This window comes from Otolemur garnettii, unplaced genomic scaffold (genome assembly GCF_000181295.1).
Source record: "Otolemur garnettii isolate 467f Iridium unplaced genomic scaffold, OtoGar3 scaffold00011, whole genome shotgun sequence".
Classification (NCBI taxonomy): domain Eukaryota; kingdom Metazoa; phylum Chordata; class Mammalia; order Primates; family Galagidae; genus Otolemur; species Otolemur garnettii.
Genome location: NW_003852406.1, coordinates 20,747,149 through 20,760,865, shown reverse-complemented (window position 1 = coordinate 20,760,865; position 13,717 = coordinate 20,747,149). Strand labels below are relative to the sequence as shown.

At 38.9% G+C, this 13,717-nt stretch overlaps 1 protein-coding gene across 1 annotated transcript in view; it reads right to left on the bottom strand.

Annotated features, from left to right (window-relative positions):
* Positions 1 to 7,230: 7,230 nt before the first annotated feature.
* The window catches only part of FEM1B (fem-1 homolog B), a 17,175-nt gene continuing 10,688 nt past the window's right edge, over positions 7,231 to 13,717 (bottom strand). Inside the window, exon 2 of the mRNA XM_003784460.3 lies at positions 7,231 to 11,347. Coding sequence (XP_003784508.1) covers positions 9,712 to 11,347 — 1,636 coding nt within the window. The 3' untranslated portion in view covers positions 7,231 to 9,711. The remainder of the gene's footprint in view (positions 11,348 to 13,717) is intronic.

Sequence of the window (13,717 nt, the reverse complement as noted above, 5' to 3'; positions counted from 1 at the left end):
TCACTGCAATCATGCCTCACACCCAGAAAGAGGTAGTCCGGTCTCTCCACCAGCCAAACGTGTCTCAGGCACTTAAATCGCCGTTAGCAACGAGTGGGCCCCTGTTTTCATTCACCACTACACTGGCCTTTGCTTTTATCTTCAGCTTCTTACCCTTACAAAAAAAGATCCCCCAAATTACCTTTATGTTAATAAACATCAATTAGGTTCAAAGGGCAGTCAAGCTTAACTGGCAACATTAAAATCAGCAGTGTGTCTCTGTGTCACCATCTATCATATTAGCTTTAACATCACACTAAAGTAGGACAGCATGTCCCCAAACGGAAACGGAAACAGGAACAGGGCTGCACAGGCTTAGGGTGGAGAGGACTGGAAGCCCTGCACCTGGGCTCCAAAACTTGTCTAAAGTGGACCTAGCAAATTCACCAGGTTGGAAAGCAGAGTATGGGCAGAAAATTATTTTTTTTAAAAGATGGGGGTATCACGCCTTGATAGAGTCATCCCTACTAATCAGTCTTGTATGTTCCTTGTTCTTACCTCCCGGGCATGTATTAAAAAGTATGTACAGCAAGTCAATGATGTTTTCTAAAATGTTTTCAGAAAGCGACCCAAGACAAAATCAAAAAATATCCGAAGTTTTTATAAGGAAAAATTAGAGGAAAAACAGAAAAGCGAATGTCAAATCAGCGCACCTAGCTAAACAAGCTATCAAGGGCAAGGATCAGCTTTATTTTTATATGCACATCCTCAGTACAGTACCCGACGTACAGTAGGTATTCAATAAAGGCCATCTCCTAGACTTTGTTCCCAATGGCAGAGGAAAAACTCCAGTCCTCCTCTCTCATGAACTGAGCACACCAAATTTAAAAATCAAAGGCAAATTAGACAATATAATTTTGCTGGGTAGGGTGGCTCACACCTGTAATCCCAGCACTCTGGGAGGCCGAAGTTGGTGGATCACTTGAGCTCACAAGTTTGAGACCAACCTGAGCAAGGGCGAGACCCCCGTCTCTAAAAAATAGCCAGGTGTTGTTGTGAGTACCTATAGTCCCAGCTATTTGGGAGGCTGAAGTAAGAGAATCACTTGAACCTAAGAGTTTAAGGTGGCTATGAGCTATGATGTGACAGCACTCTACAGGAGGCAAGAAAGTGAGACTCCATCTCAAAAAAAAAAAGAAAGAAAAGAAAATATAATTTTGTCTAAACTTGCCAACAAGCTAAGATTTTGTGAACCACCTAAAATTTGCTCTCATACTGAAATTTTCTATATCAAATATCTGAAGAAATATACTGCTGCTAGGATATTCTTTAGTCTGATCATCCGTTACTTTAATATAGCAAACATGAATTGAAACAAAGGGGGGGAAAGCTTGAAAAAACCTGGGGCGGCGCCTGTGGCTCAAGGGAGTAGGGCGCTGGCCCCATATACTGGAGGTGGCGGGTTCCCCCTGGCCAAAAACTAAAAAAAAAAAAAAAGAAAAAACCTGTCTAAAAGAATTCTGTAGTCCCGCTGGGCATTGCAGCCAGACAGGAGATAACCTGGCAGAGACCCTAAGGTTAGATTCTCTAGTACTGGGAGTCTTACAGAGAATTAACACTCCTGAAGAGGGTCAAGAGGGCCTCCTTCCAGCTCTGGCACCCTTGGATGAACAAGAGACTTCTTTCTACACCTGTCTTCTCACCTATAAAATGAGAGGGTTGCACTCACTGGTTTTCTCAGATCTCTATAAAAGGACTGAGATGGCTACTTGAAATCTAAATGTGAAAACACGCACACACCAAGGATAGGTCCCAACACCACCATTTAATATTCTGGCAATCTCTTTTTTTTCCTGGCAGTCTTTTTCCCCCGCTCCTGGCAATCTTAACCAATGCAATTAAGCAAAAGAAATACAAGTTACAAATGCTGGAAAAGAGAAGACAAAATTACCATTACTTAAAAATAATGATTAGTGCAGCAGGGACATCCAAAAAGCAGCAACTAAAACATTATTATTTTTAAAAAGGCCAATCCACTGAAGTGACTTTGTAAAAACATTAACATGTAAAGTATTTTAATATAAAAAACTAATAATAAATAAATAACAAAGGAAGATATGTGTAAGACTTTCATTAAAAAAAAAAAGAAACCTTAAAAAAAATCTCTAGACAGAGACATAAAAGACTTGACTAAAGATATCTACGTCTTCTGGATATAAAGACCTAGAATTGGGCGGCACTTGTGGCACAAAAGAGTAGGGTGCCGGCCCCATGGGTTCCAACCCAGCCCCAGCCAAAAAAAAAGACCCAGATTTGTGGAGATGTCAAGTCTCCCTATACTAATATGTTAATGTAATGCTAAATAAAATAATCTTTTGATATGATAAAATGATACCAAAGTTTATCAAATAAATACACAATAATGAAAAAAATCATTTCCTTCTACCAACCCCTGCTAAAAGACACATGAAGAACTACATGCCCAACTGATATTTCTTATTTACCAGGCTTTTCACTGTATTTCGGGCACTATGTTAAGCATTTAATTATCTCATTTGCTTATCAATACTCCAAGTTACCTAATATGTATTACTGTCCCAATTAACAGAAACTGAGGCTTAGATAGAAAAGTAACCTGCTCAAGGTCACAAAGCTGGTAAGTTCAGAGCCAGGATCTGAACCCAGACCACATTCCCCAGAGTTCCACCACACTTCAAAATCAACAAAACAGAGAATCCAGAAAAAGATCCAATTACATTAAGAGAATTTAGTTTGTAATTCAAATCAGTGGGAAATAATTCAGAGGTTCCTGGCTCCCTGAATCTTTACATAAAAATAAATTCCAGGTATGTCAAAAATTTAAAACTAAGAGAAAAGAAGGGGAGAGAAGCCATAAAACTTTCTCTTTTTCAAGTAAACATGGGTAAAAAAGATGAATGATCTTGGAATGGAAGATAGCCTTAAAAGGAAGATATTAAAAAAAAAAAAAAGGAAGATATAAAACTCAAGCCACTAAAAAAAAAAAAAGACAAATCTGACTATATACTCTGCTCAAAGCATTAAAAAAGAAAAAAATGATTACATAAAAATGTAAACTTCTGATAGGAAAACTGCCATATTTTAAGTCAAAAAACAAATAACTGTTATATAACAGAGAAAATTTCCTTAAAGGTCCAAGGGATTGGCTAGGCACCTGTGGCTCAAGTGGCTAAGGCGCCAGCCACATACATCTAAGGTGGTGGGTTCGAATCTAGCCTGGGCCTGCCAAACCACAACAGCTGCAACCAAAAAAATAGCTCGGCATTGTGGCAGGCGCCTGTGGTCCCAGCTACTTGGGAGGCGGAGGCAAGAGACTCGCTTGAGCCCAGGAGTTGGAGGTTGCTGTGAGCTATGCCACGGTACTTTACCCAAGGGGACAGCTTGAGGCTCTGTCTCAAAAAAAAAAAAAAAGTCCAAGGAATTTCTAACTACTATTAAGAAAAAGAGCACAACTCAATAGCAAAAAATATATAAATGGCAAGTAATATGTGAGAGTTTAACTTCATTCATAATACAGGCAATAAATCTAAACCATGAAATACTATTTTTCATTAATAACCTTGGCAAAAACTAAATGATTAGGTAGTAACTGATGTCAACAAAGGTGTAAGAAGATGGAAGGCAATCAGATACTCTATCAGGATTCTGAAGTCACTAAATCAGTATTAGAAATAAACTTGTCTTGTGATAAGAATGTTCACTGCATCCTAACATAACTGATGCTATTAGAAAAATAAATAAATAAATAAATGTTCACTGCAGCATTATTTGGAATATCAAAAACTGAAACCCTAAAAGTACATAAATAAGACCTGGTTAAATAAATTTTTAAGTCCATCCACAGAATTAAATGCTATGAAGCTGTTCTTTAAAAATCCATACATATGGAGATGGAAAAAAATGCCTAAGATACATTAAATTAAAAAGATGTGGAATAGTGTAGGAAAGGTGAAAGTTCATTTACACTTTAAAAAATGACACAGAGGGCTTGGCACCTGCGGCTCAAGTGGCTAAGGCGCCAGCCACGTACACCCAAGGTGGCGAATCCAGCCCGGGCCCGCCGAACAACAATGACGGCTGCAACCAAAACGTAGCCAGGCGTTGTGGTGGGCGCCTGTGGTCCCAGCTACTTGGGAGGCGGAGGCAGGAGACTCGCTTGAGCCCAGGAGTTGGAGGTTGCTGTGAGCTGAGATGCCACAGCACTCTACCCAGGGGGACAGCTTGAGGCTCCTGTCTCAAAAAAAAAAAAAAAAAAATGACAAAGAGAAATAATATATATACACACACAGAAAAATTCTGGGAAGCTACTTAAAACTATTAATAGTGATTGTTTCTATAGAGTCTACATAGGAAGTTAGGGAGGGATGGGAAGGGAACTTTTATAATTTTTTTTAATTTAATTTTAATTTTTTAGAGACAGAGTCTTATTTTGTTGCCCTCGGTAGAGTGCTGTAGCATCACAGCTCACAGCAACCTCCAGCTCTTAGGCTTAGGCAATTGTCTTGTCTCAGCCTCCCGAGTAGCTGGGACTACAGGTGCCTGCCACAACGCCCGGCTATTTTTTTGTTGCAGTTTGGCCAGGGCTGGGTTTGAACCCGCCACCCTTGGTATATGGGGCTGGAGCCTCACTCACTGAGCCACAGGTACTGCCTGGAACTTTTTTTAACTTTTTGAATTCTTCTTTACCATCTGAATTTTTCCCAGGAACATGTATAACTTTGACAATTTTTTTTTCTCATGAACTCAACAAAAGATCACCTCAGCTAAGGCACAGTGAACAATAAAGACACAAACCTCAAAGTAGTTTTTTCAAACATTTACTGAACACGACACCATTTTTCCTTTTACACAGCAAGATTGTTAGTTTAAAATTAGCTGAGCTATTAGGACTATCAAATGCCAAGAAATTAAAAATGATTCTACATGTCAAACTCAAATAGAAAATGCCATGCAATATATAAATCACTAACAGACCTCTTGCAGTCAGTAAGTTTACTATGTTTATTAAAGTCACATAAATGGTTTGACAAAAGTGCACAATAGAATGACATCACTGGTTCGTTATAAATCACAGTGGATTACTAGAATACAACAATGTAGTTCCTCTACACAGAGGACTGCAGGATGGGATAAATATTATAAAGGACAGGATCTTTTCAATAGATTAGGCCACTCAGATTTTACTCCCCAACTATATACCTCTGAAAAGACCAGTTAGGAAAGCTGAGTATTTTTCCTCATCTTTTCTCCTTTACCAATTACTAAGCAACAACAACAAAAAAGCCATGCACAAAGTTTACAACACCTGATAGAAAGATATAAAATTGTGTTCATGTCATCACTTGGCAAGCTTGAATCTTCGCCCCTTCATTTTTCTGAGTAGGCCATTCATCACATGACTCACCCCTAAATAAAAAGCTGTTAATAATTTAGCAATACTCGTCCCTGCACACACATTAAGATACACTCCCCATAACCATCTTGTCACTGTCCCTTCCTGACACATTAACACAAAGGTACACACCAAAACCTAGGACTAGAGACATTTACTTTACAGTTTTAAAAATTAGTATATAATCACTGTTGGTGCCGGATACAGTGGCTCACGCCTGTAATCCCAACAATTTGGGAGGCCAAGGCAGGCAGAACATCTGAGCTAGAGCAAGACCCCGTCTCTAAAAATTGCCAGGTGTTGTGGCGGGCACCTGTAGTCCCAGCTACTGGGGAGGCTGAGGAAAGAGAATCACTTGAGCCCAAGAGTTTGAGGTTGCTGTGAGCTGTGATGCCACAGCACTCTATGGGGATAAAAAAGTCAGACTCTATCTCAAAAAAAAAAAAAATCACTGTCAACATGGCACTTAGTTCAGATCCCATATCAGGGGCAGGAAATGCTTGCTGTACAACCCAGCTCACTGAAGGTTTGAGCAAGTGTGCCAGAAACGTTAAGAAAGCCCTTCAACGGACACACATAATAGGAGCTTTCTACTTTCAAGAGACGCTATCTAGAACAAAGCTATGGATTTTCGTAATAGGAATGAACACAATTCTGGACTAAAAACTTTTCATAGAGCAAAATGCAGAGTTTTGTTTCTCTAACCCCTTTTAATGTTATAGTTAGTGAGAAAAACAGAATAGTCATCTGTGTATTGACACATCTGATTAGCCTGAAGAGGAACATTTGTTACAGAAAGTCCACCATAAACACAAGTCCTTTATACTTCCATACATCTACTCACTAGTTCAACCACTGACTGACTGCTTCTAAACCAGCCAACTGTAATCCAAGGTCTCTAGCAACTCACCCCTCATCCCACCCCATTCCAAAAAAAAAAAAAAAAAAGCCTCTGTTTAAATAATCTAAAGTGATCTTATTCATAAAGTAGCTGCCTCAACTGTGGTAAAAACTCCTTAACAGGGTGTTGCTCCCTTGACATTTTAGTTTTCAAACCACTTGCCAAATACAGAGTTGGTATTTAGGGAGTTGCTGCCCCCAAATCATATTTTACTTCAAACAATGCTATCATACCTAAGTTCTCACAGTTACCAATTATTAATCAACTATTAGTATAAGGAATTAAAACCCTTCTCAGAAATAAGTGAGAGAAAAGCTCACAGATGGTCTGCTTTTAGGGTTTTATTTGTTCATTTAAAGTTCCCACAGCAAACAACTTCAAAATAGTTGGGCTGTGGCCTACTAGAGCAATTCAGGTTGGACTGAAAAAAGCTACATTATTGTGTCAGTTCTGGGGGAAAATATTCCCCCTTCTTTTATCAGTTGAGGGGATGGATAGGCTGCCTATCCTTTGAGTTAAACAGTTACCTAAACTCAAAGAGTTCAGTATCACCAACCCTGTTAAGAGCCTAAAACCCACTTAAGTTTCACATGAGTTGCAAATGAAAGCATCCCTCTGAGACTCTACTTCATCTAGATCATATATGACAATTACTGAGCAGGACAGAGAAGTTCTGATTGAATCTGTAATATCGAGGAAGAGTTACAAGTCAAAGCATAAGCATATCAATAATAAATACCAATGACCACAGTGGCTGCAAAACAGAGACAGCTTGAGTTCTCAGAGGGCTAAGATACACAACTATCATTTTCTTACCTATTTGTTTTCCTTTTAAAAAAAAGTTAAGTTTGGGAAGGGTTTGGCTAAACATTTTAAAGTAATTCTACCAAAAACATTTTTAAAAAAAAGGCATGTAGAGCACTTGTTTCAAGAATAGTTTTATACAGGTGTTTCACAATACACAATTGGATTGATTTTACAATAATTAGATCCTCAGTAAGATACTGCACAATATACTACTATACTAAACAACAACAAAAAAGTCTAATTACCATTAGCACAGTTCATAGTTTATTCCACTGTCTTCAAATTTCTTTCTCCAACTTTGTCAGCATTTCATTCAGCATGGTTTTACTTTCTCCAGCATTGTCTTCCCTTCTCAAAAAGAGTGTCATTAAATTTTGATGTCTTTATGTACATATAATCATTATCCTCATTTTGTCAATAAACAATGTCTTAAATAGCACTGGTCCTGGGTAGCCAAAAGGGATGAAATGTATTTTTAAAACATGCAACATTATCTGATATTTTAAGTTTTGGTGTTTAAAAATCATACACATTAATAATGGAACCAACTGAATACCAAGTGTCTTGCTATTCCTTAGACTGTCCAACAAGCAGGCCTTGTAATATGAAAAATAAAGGGTCTGATCTGAGCCATGGAAAAGGTGTCATTCACTCACCTTGAGGAAGCACATTTTCTCTTTCAGGTTACTTCATATTGCCAAGAGCAAGGTATAATGTTTCCTTGATTGATACCAGGAGGATCAAGGTCAGTAATTTTCAAATTAGGGCTCATTCAAATACCATCCTAAAACCTTCCTTGTAAAGTCTCAGGTTAGGAAAATAGATATCTATTATTATGACAGAATTTACCATCAAAACGTTCCTAAACTGAAGCAAGAAGACACACAAAGTATAACTATAGCAACTGTAAAAGCATCTTGCATCCTTGGAGGGGGAAGTTTTTAAGGTACCCCCTTCTGCCCTCCCATCCTTCAATTATTTCATTTTGTGGGGTTATCTCGATTTTATTTAAGGCCCTAGGTGCTGATTTTGGCTTGGTCATTGTTTTATACTAATCAAACTGCAACCTTTCTCTTAATAGTTAACAAAGCATCATTCATACATAAATGTTAATTAAAATCTTAAGTTTTTATAAGTTTATATCTGATGTTGCTACGTCATTATAATGCTTTCCATTAAAGAAAAAAAACTGCAAGTCTTCACTTACAGTACCATGCACTATGAGTAGCTAAGGCATTCATTTGGCACTAGAGAGAAAATTACAGATACAGCTAATTTTACTTTCATTATCGTTTTTAACATCAATAGAAATACATGTGTATCCTTTACTTGAATTTCTGTGAAGCTTAAACAATAATCACAGAATACTCTTTTGACAGTTAAAATATTGCCATTAAAACAAAACAAAAAGCGATAAAGACCTCTGTACAGCCTGTCAGAATAAGTGACATTATGTGGATGAAAACTTTACAGCTCTCAGACAGAAATACCTTTCAAGTGGCATTGAGAATTATTAGCATCAAAAATACTTAATTTCTTATACTATACTAGTGATTTTTCTACTTCTTGTCACAGACTAATTTAAAAAAGTGAAAAAAAGTCAAAAATATCCTGGTTCCTTTTCATCTGTCCATAAATACCTTCTTAGGCAGGTACAAATAACGCCCTCTAGAAAGTATTTTCCAAATTTTAAAATAGGATACAGGAGGAAAGGGAAAAGGAGACAAAACAGAACGGATGACTATATTGTGACAATCTGTTGCATAAGAAAACAGCACTCATATAATTTTTATATGTCTGTGAGCTGAATCCAATGCAGACTGCTGCAATTTAGATAAATTACATTAAAACAGACTTGGAAGAATTCAATCCTAAAGGCAGAGTTCATCAACATATTTGGAAAAATTGGTTTAAGATCTTTACTACTTTGTATATACTCCCCAGAATAATGCAACAATTACTATGAATTTAACTTTAGAAATTTGTAACTATTATTAAATCAGCACATTTTTCAAATTAATCTGTAGCTATATTTTAAATCCTCTCCCATTAAAAGATGCTGTGTCACTCCACATAAATAACGGAGGAGTGAAAACTATCGACAGCAGTTTGGCATGTGCAGAACATCTGGATATCCCATTACATTGAATGTTCCTTTTTAGTTCTTCTTCTTCATGCAATCCACAAAACTGCTGCATGGACAACACACTGACATAGGCTGAAATACTTTTGTAAGCAGCTGTTTAAAACATCATCAATTTGAAAACATAAAAGTCCCTGTTGCATAAACAGAATATCTTATACTCATTCCTTAAAAAATAAAAAAATAAAAATTAAAAAAAGAAGACAAATAGTTAGGTGACCAATATCCAAACACCTTAGGTAACAGCTACACCTAAACAATGTGGCTTTGTTTAAAGTGTGTTTGAAATCAATTACCATACGAAGCAAGAAGACCAAATACAGAACTGAGGAAGCATGGGCTGGGAGGAAGGGAGGGGGAGTAGAATTTATGAACACATAATTCTATTGTCTGTGATTAAAGTCCTTTACTTTTTAGCACCACATTAAACGATTTTACATATCCAGTCACTTAATGAAATCCAACAAACTCTTCAAGAGTTCTGGGGATCTGGTCTTGGTAGTTAATGTCATTAGCCCGAACTGCTCGGGCAGCCAGGCACTTGAGACTCATCTTCATTTGAGTTTTAAGTAGTATTTCAGATACCCCAGTTGTACTTTTGTCCAGTGGAGTCTTGTTCTGTTTATTTGTCATGTCAGTGTGAGCGCCAGCTTCAACTAGGCTAATGATGATAGAGTGCAAGGTCAAAAAATCACTGATGGGCCTATTGTACTGAACGATAATATGAAGGGCACTGTTTCCCTCATTGTCCACAGCATTCACCTCAGCACCACAGTCCAGCAGGAGCTTGGTGACAAGTGCATTTGGAAAGCTGCAGACGTCATTGGTGTGGAAATCATCAACTGGGGTATTCGAGTTGACAGCTAAATGCAGCAAAGTGAAACCTTCACGAGTTCTGGGATCAAGGTGAATCAGGTTGTAGATCTGCTTGTTAATTCTGCACTGATCTTCTTCACTACACTGTGTTTTGGTGGAGATGCACACTAAGTACAGAAAGGTATAGAGATTACATTCGTAATTGTCCATAGCATTGTGGACATCAGCGTCAGGAATATTTTTCACTCTGTTCATACTCTGTTCTATTTCCAAGACGCTGCATCTCAAAACACATTCTATGTCTGGGGCCTTCACAGTTTCATTCAAGTGTATCATTTGTGAGAAAACTTGAGCAAATCGAAGAAGATCCTTGTGGGTGTTCCTATTACCTTTCTGCCTAAGGTGCAGGGCATGAAGCCACAGTTTGATACAATGTTCAAATTCCATGTTATCTGCATAAACAGCCCCCCTGTAAATAATGGGATGAGAAACATCTATATTGTCAGCACCTAAAATCCGTTCCCGCACTATAAGGCCTTCCATATGAAGAGCATCTCTGTCTTGCCGAATGGATTCCAGTTCCTGAGGAGTTCTACATTCAGTTCTATTCCCGTAAGCATGGATTGGTGGGAGAACCTCCTTTTCAAGAATGTTATCACCGTCTTGAAACCTCTCCAACATAGCTAAATATAGATAGTGGTATGTCTTCATAATGTCATAGTTCTCACGGTCATTTGCAAAGGAGGCACCCAAGAGTTCCAAAGCTTCAATCCGACTCCTTCGGTCACAGTCAGCATGAGATAGTAACAGCTCAACAACATCAGCTTTACAGCTTTCGGCAGCTACTTTCAATGGTGTCATCCCATGGCCGTTCACTACTATAGCAGCACGCCATTTTATCAGCTCTTTCACAATATCTATGTGCCCGGCTTCAGCTGCAAAGTGCAATGCTGTGGCTCCACAATGTGCTTTAGCATTGGGATCAGCACGTTGTTCTAAAAGGTACCTGACCACATCGGTGTGTCCCTTGTATGCTGCAATCATTAGGCAGGTGTTGTCATACTTGTTGGCAATGCTGATGTTGGCATTATTTTCAACCAAATATTTCACAATATCCAGTCTGCCATCAAAGCATGCTGCCCGCAGGGGGGTTGAGTTAGTCACTGTAGTATGGTTCACGTTGGCTCCATGGCTGACTAGAAGTTTGACAACTTCAAAATGTCCTGCTCCAGCTGCACACCAAAGAGCAGTGGCACCATCAATGACATACCTACACATGAAAAGAGTAAACAGTTAGATAACAGAGGCCACAGGCCCTGACATAAGTTTAAAGGATGCATTCTTCTGCACCAACCAAGGCCTTACTCTCCAGAACATTAATACATCAGTTTTGGTGAAAATAAAGTCATTTCAATAAAGCAATCTGCATAGTACTTGTACCCAGTAAGAGCTCAATAAATGCTAGATATTACTATTAAACCTGAAACAAACAAAAAGGGTGGCACCTGTGGCTCAGTGAGTAGGGTGCTGGCCCCATATACCGAGGGTGGCAGGTTCAAACCCAGCCCCAGGCAAACTGCAACAAAAAATAGCCGGGCGCTGTGGTAGATGCCTATGGTCCCAGCTACTCGGGAGGCTGAGGCAAGAGACTTGCCTAAGCCCAGGAGTTGGAAGTTGCTAGAAGCTCTGACACCATAGAACTCTACCAAGGGCAACAAAGTAAGACTCTATCTCTAAAAATAATAATAATAATTAAACAAACAAACAAACAAACAAACAAAAAAACAGTAAAGAATCACCAACTGGCTCAGCGCCTGTGGCTCAAGAGGCTAAGGCGCCAGCCACATACACCTAAGGTGGTGGGTTTGAATCCAGCCCAGACCCACCAAGCAACAATGACGGCTGCAACCAAAAAATAGCCAGGTGTCGTGGCGGGCACCTGTGGTCCCAGCTACTTGGGAGGTGGAGGCAGGAGACTCGCTTGAGCCCAGGAGTTGGAGGTTGCTGTGAGCTGAGATGCCACAGCACTCTACCCAGGGGGTCAGCTTGAGGCTCTGTCTCAAAAAAAAAAAAAAAAAAAAAGAATCACCAACTTACTGGCAAAAGTAAATACAGAGGCAACACGGAGGTATGTAACTGCTTTACCATCAAGTTGGCCCACTGGCTTTTTAGAGCATTATCATGTTCCTCCTTCCCAGGACCTTCCAGATATCACAGTTCCTCATAATTATGAAAGCCAACCCAATCCCTCCATTAGCACTGTGACACAAACTACTTTAGGAAGGAAAACTTCTCCTAAGCTACTCAAATATACTTATTCTACCACAGCAATGAGAATAGTTATTGTTCCATATAATATGGACAGATGACATACACATGATGCTGACCAAAGAAGTCAAATGAACATAGCATACACATAGAGTATTATTTATTATATTTACATGCCTATCTGCAGTATTAGAAGTAAAGATACTGGTGATTTTTGGCAATAGGCAGTAAATGGGAAACAACACAAAAGGGACTAAATTAAACAAATATATTTATTTTGTGAAATCTTTACACATATATATTTAGTGCATTTTTCTCTGTTATATGCCAATTTAAACGTTTTAAAAATAGGCCAGGTACAGTGACCCATGCCTATAATCCTAGCACTTTGGGAGGCCAAGAAGAGAGGATCACTTTTGGCCTGGAACTCAAGACACCAGCCTGGACAAAATAGCAAAACCCCATCTCTACAACAAATAAAGAGAAACTACACCGAGAGAGGTGGCTCACACCTGTAGTCTTCAAATTGTGGGAGGCCAAGGCAGGTGGATTGTTTGAGCTCAGAAGTTCGAGACCAACCTAAGCAAGAGCCAGACCCTATCTCTACTACAAATAGAAAAATTAGCCTGGCATTGTGGCAGGTGCCTGTAGACCTAGCTACTTGGGAGACTGGGGAAGGAGAACCACTTAAACTCAGGAGTCTGAGATTGCTGTAAGCTAGAATGTCACAAGATTCTAACCCCGCCCCCAGAAAAAGAAAAATTAGTCAACATACTAGTGTGCACCTATAGTCCCAGCTAATCTGTCTCTAAAAAAATTGTTTTGTAATTTAAAAACATGTGTATGTGCATATATATACCACATGTCTATGTGTGTTCCTTAAAGCATTATAGGAAAAAACCTATTACAGGAAAAAAATACTAATAGCAAGAAACAATTAGCATTTTTGGAAAATTAAGCAGGTATCTTCTCTGACATGATTAGACTTGTACTACATGCTTGTGACTTAATAACTGAACATCTGATATGTGTTAGGTTTATTATTTAACATATAAAATTAGACTCTTGCTGGAAGTCCAGTCTTCCCCATCTTTTCACCTTCAATTTTTCTCCAACCTCAATTTTCTAGATTTTGCTCTATTACTGACCAAAAGACCTGAAGAAAGATTTAGATCTGTATTATTAGAACAAAAAAATGTATTTGGGGCTCGGCACCTGTAGCTCAGTGGCTAGGGTGCCCGCCAATGGGCCACATGCCCCAGGGCTGGTGGATTCTAACCCAGCCTGGGCCAGCTAAACAACAATGACAACTACAACAACAACAAAAAGCTGGGCGTTGTGGCGGGCGCCTGTAGTCCCAGCTACTTGGGAG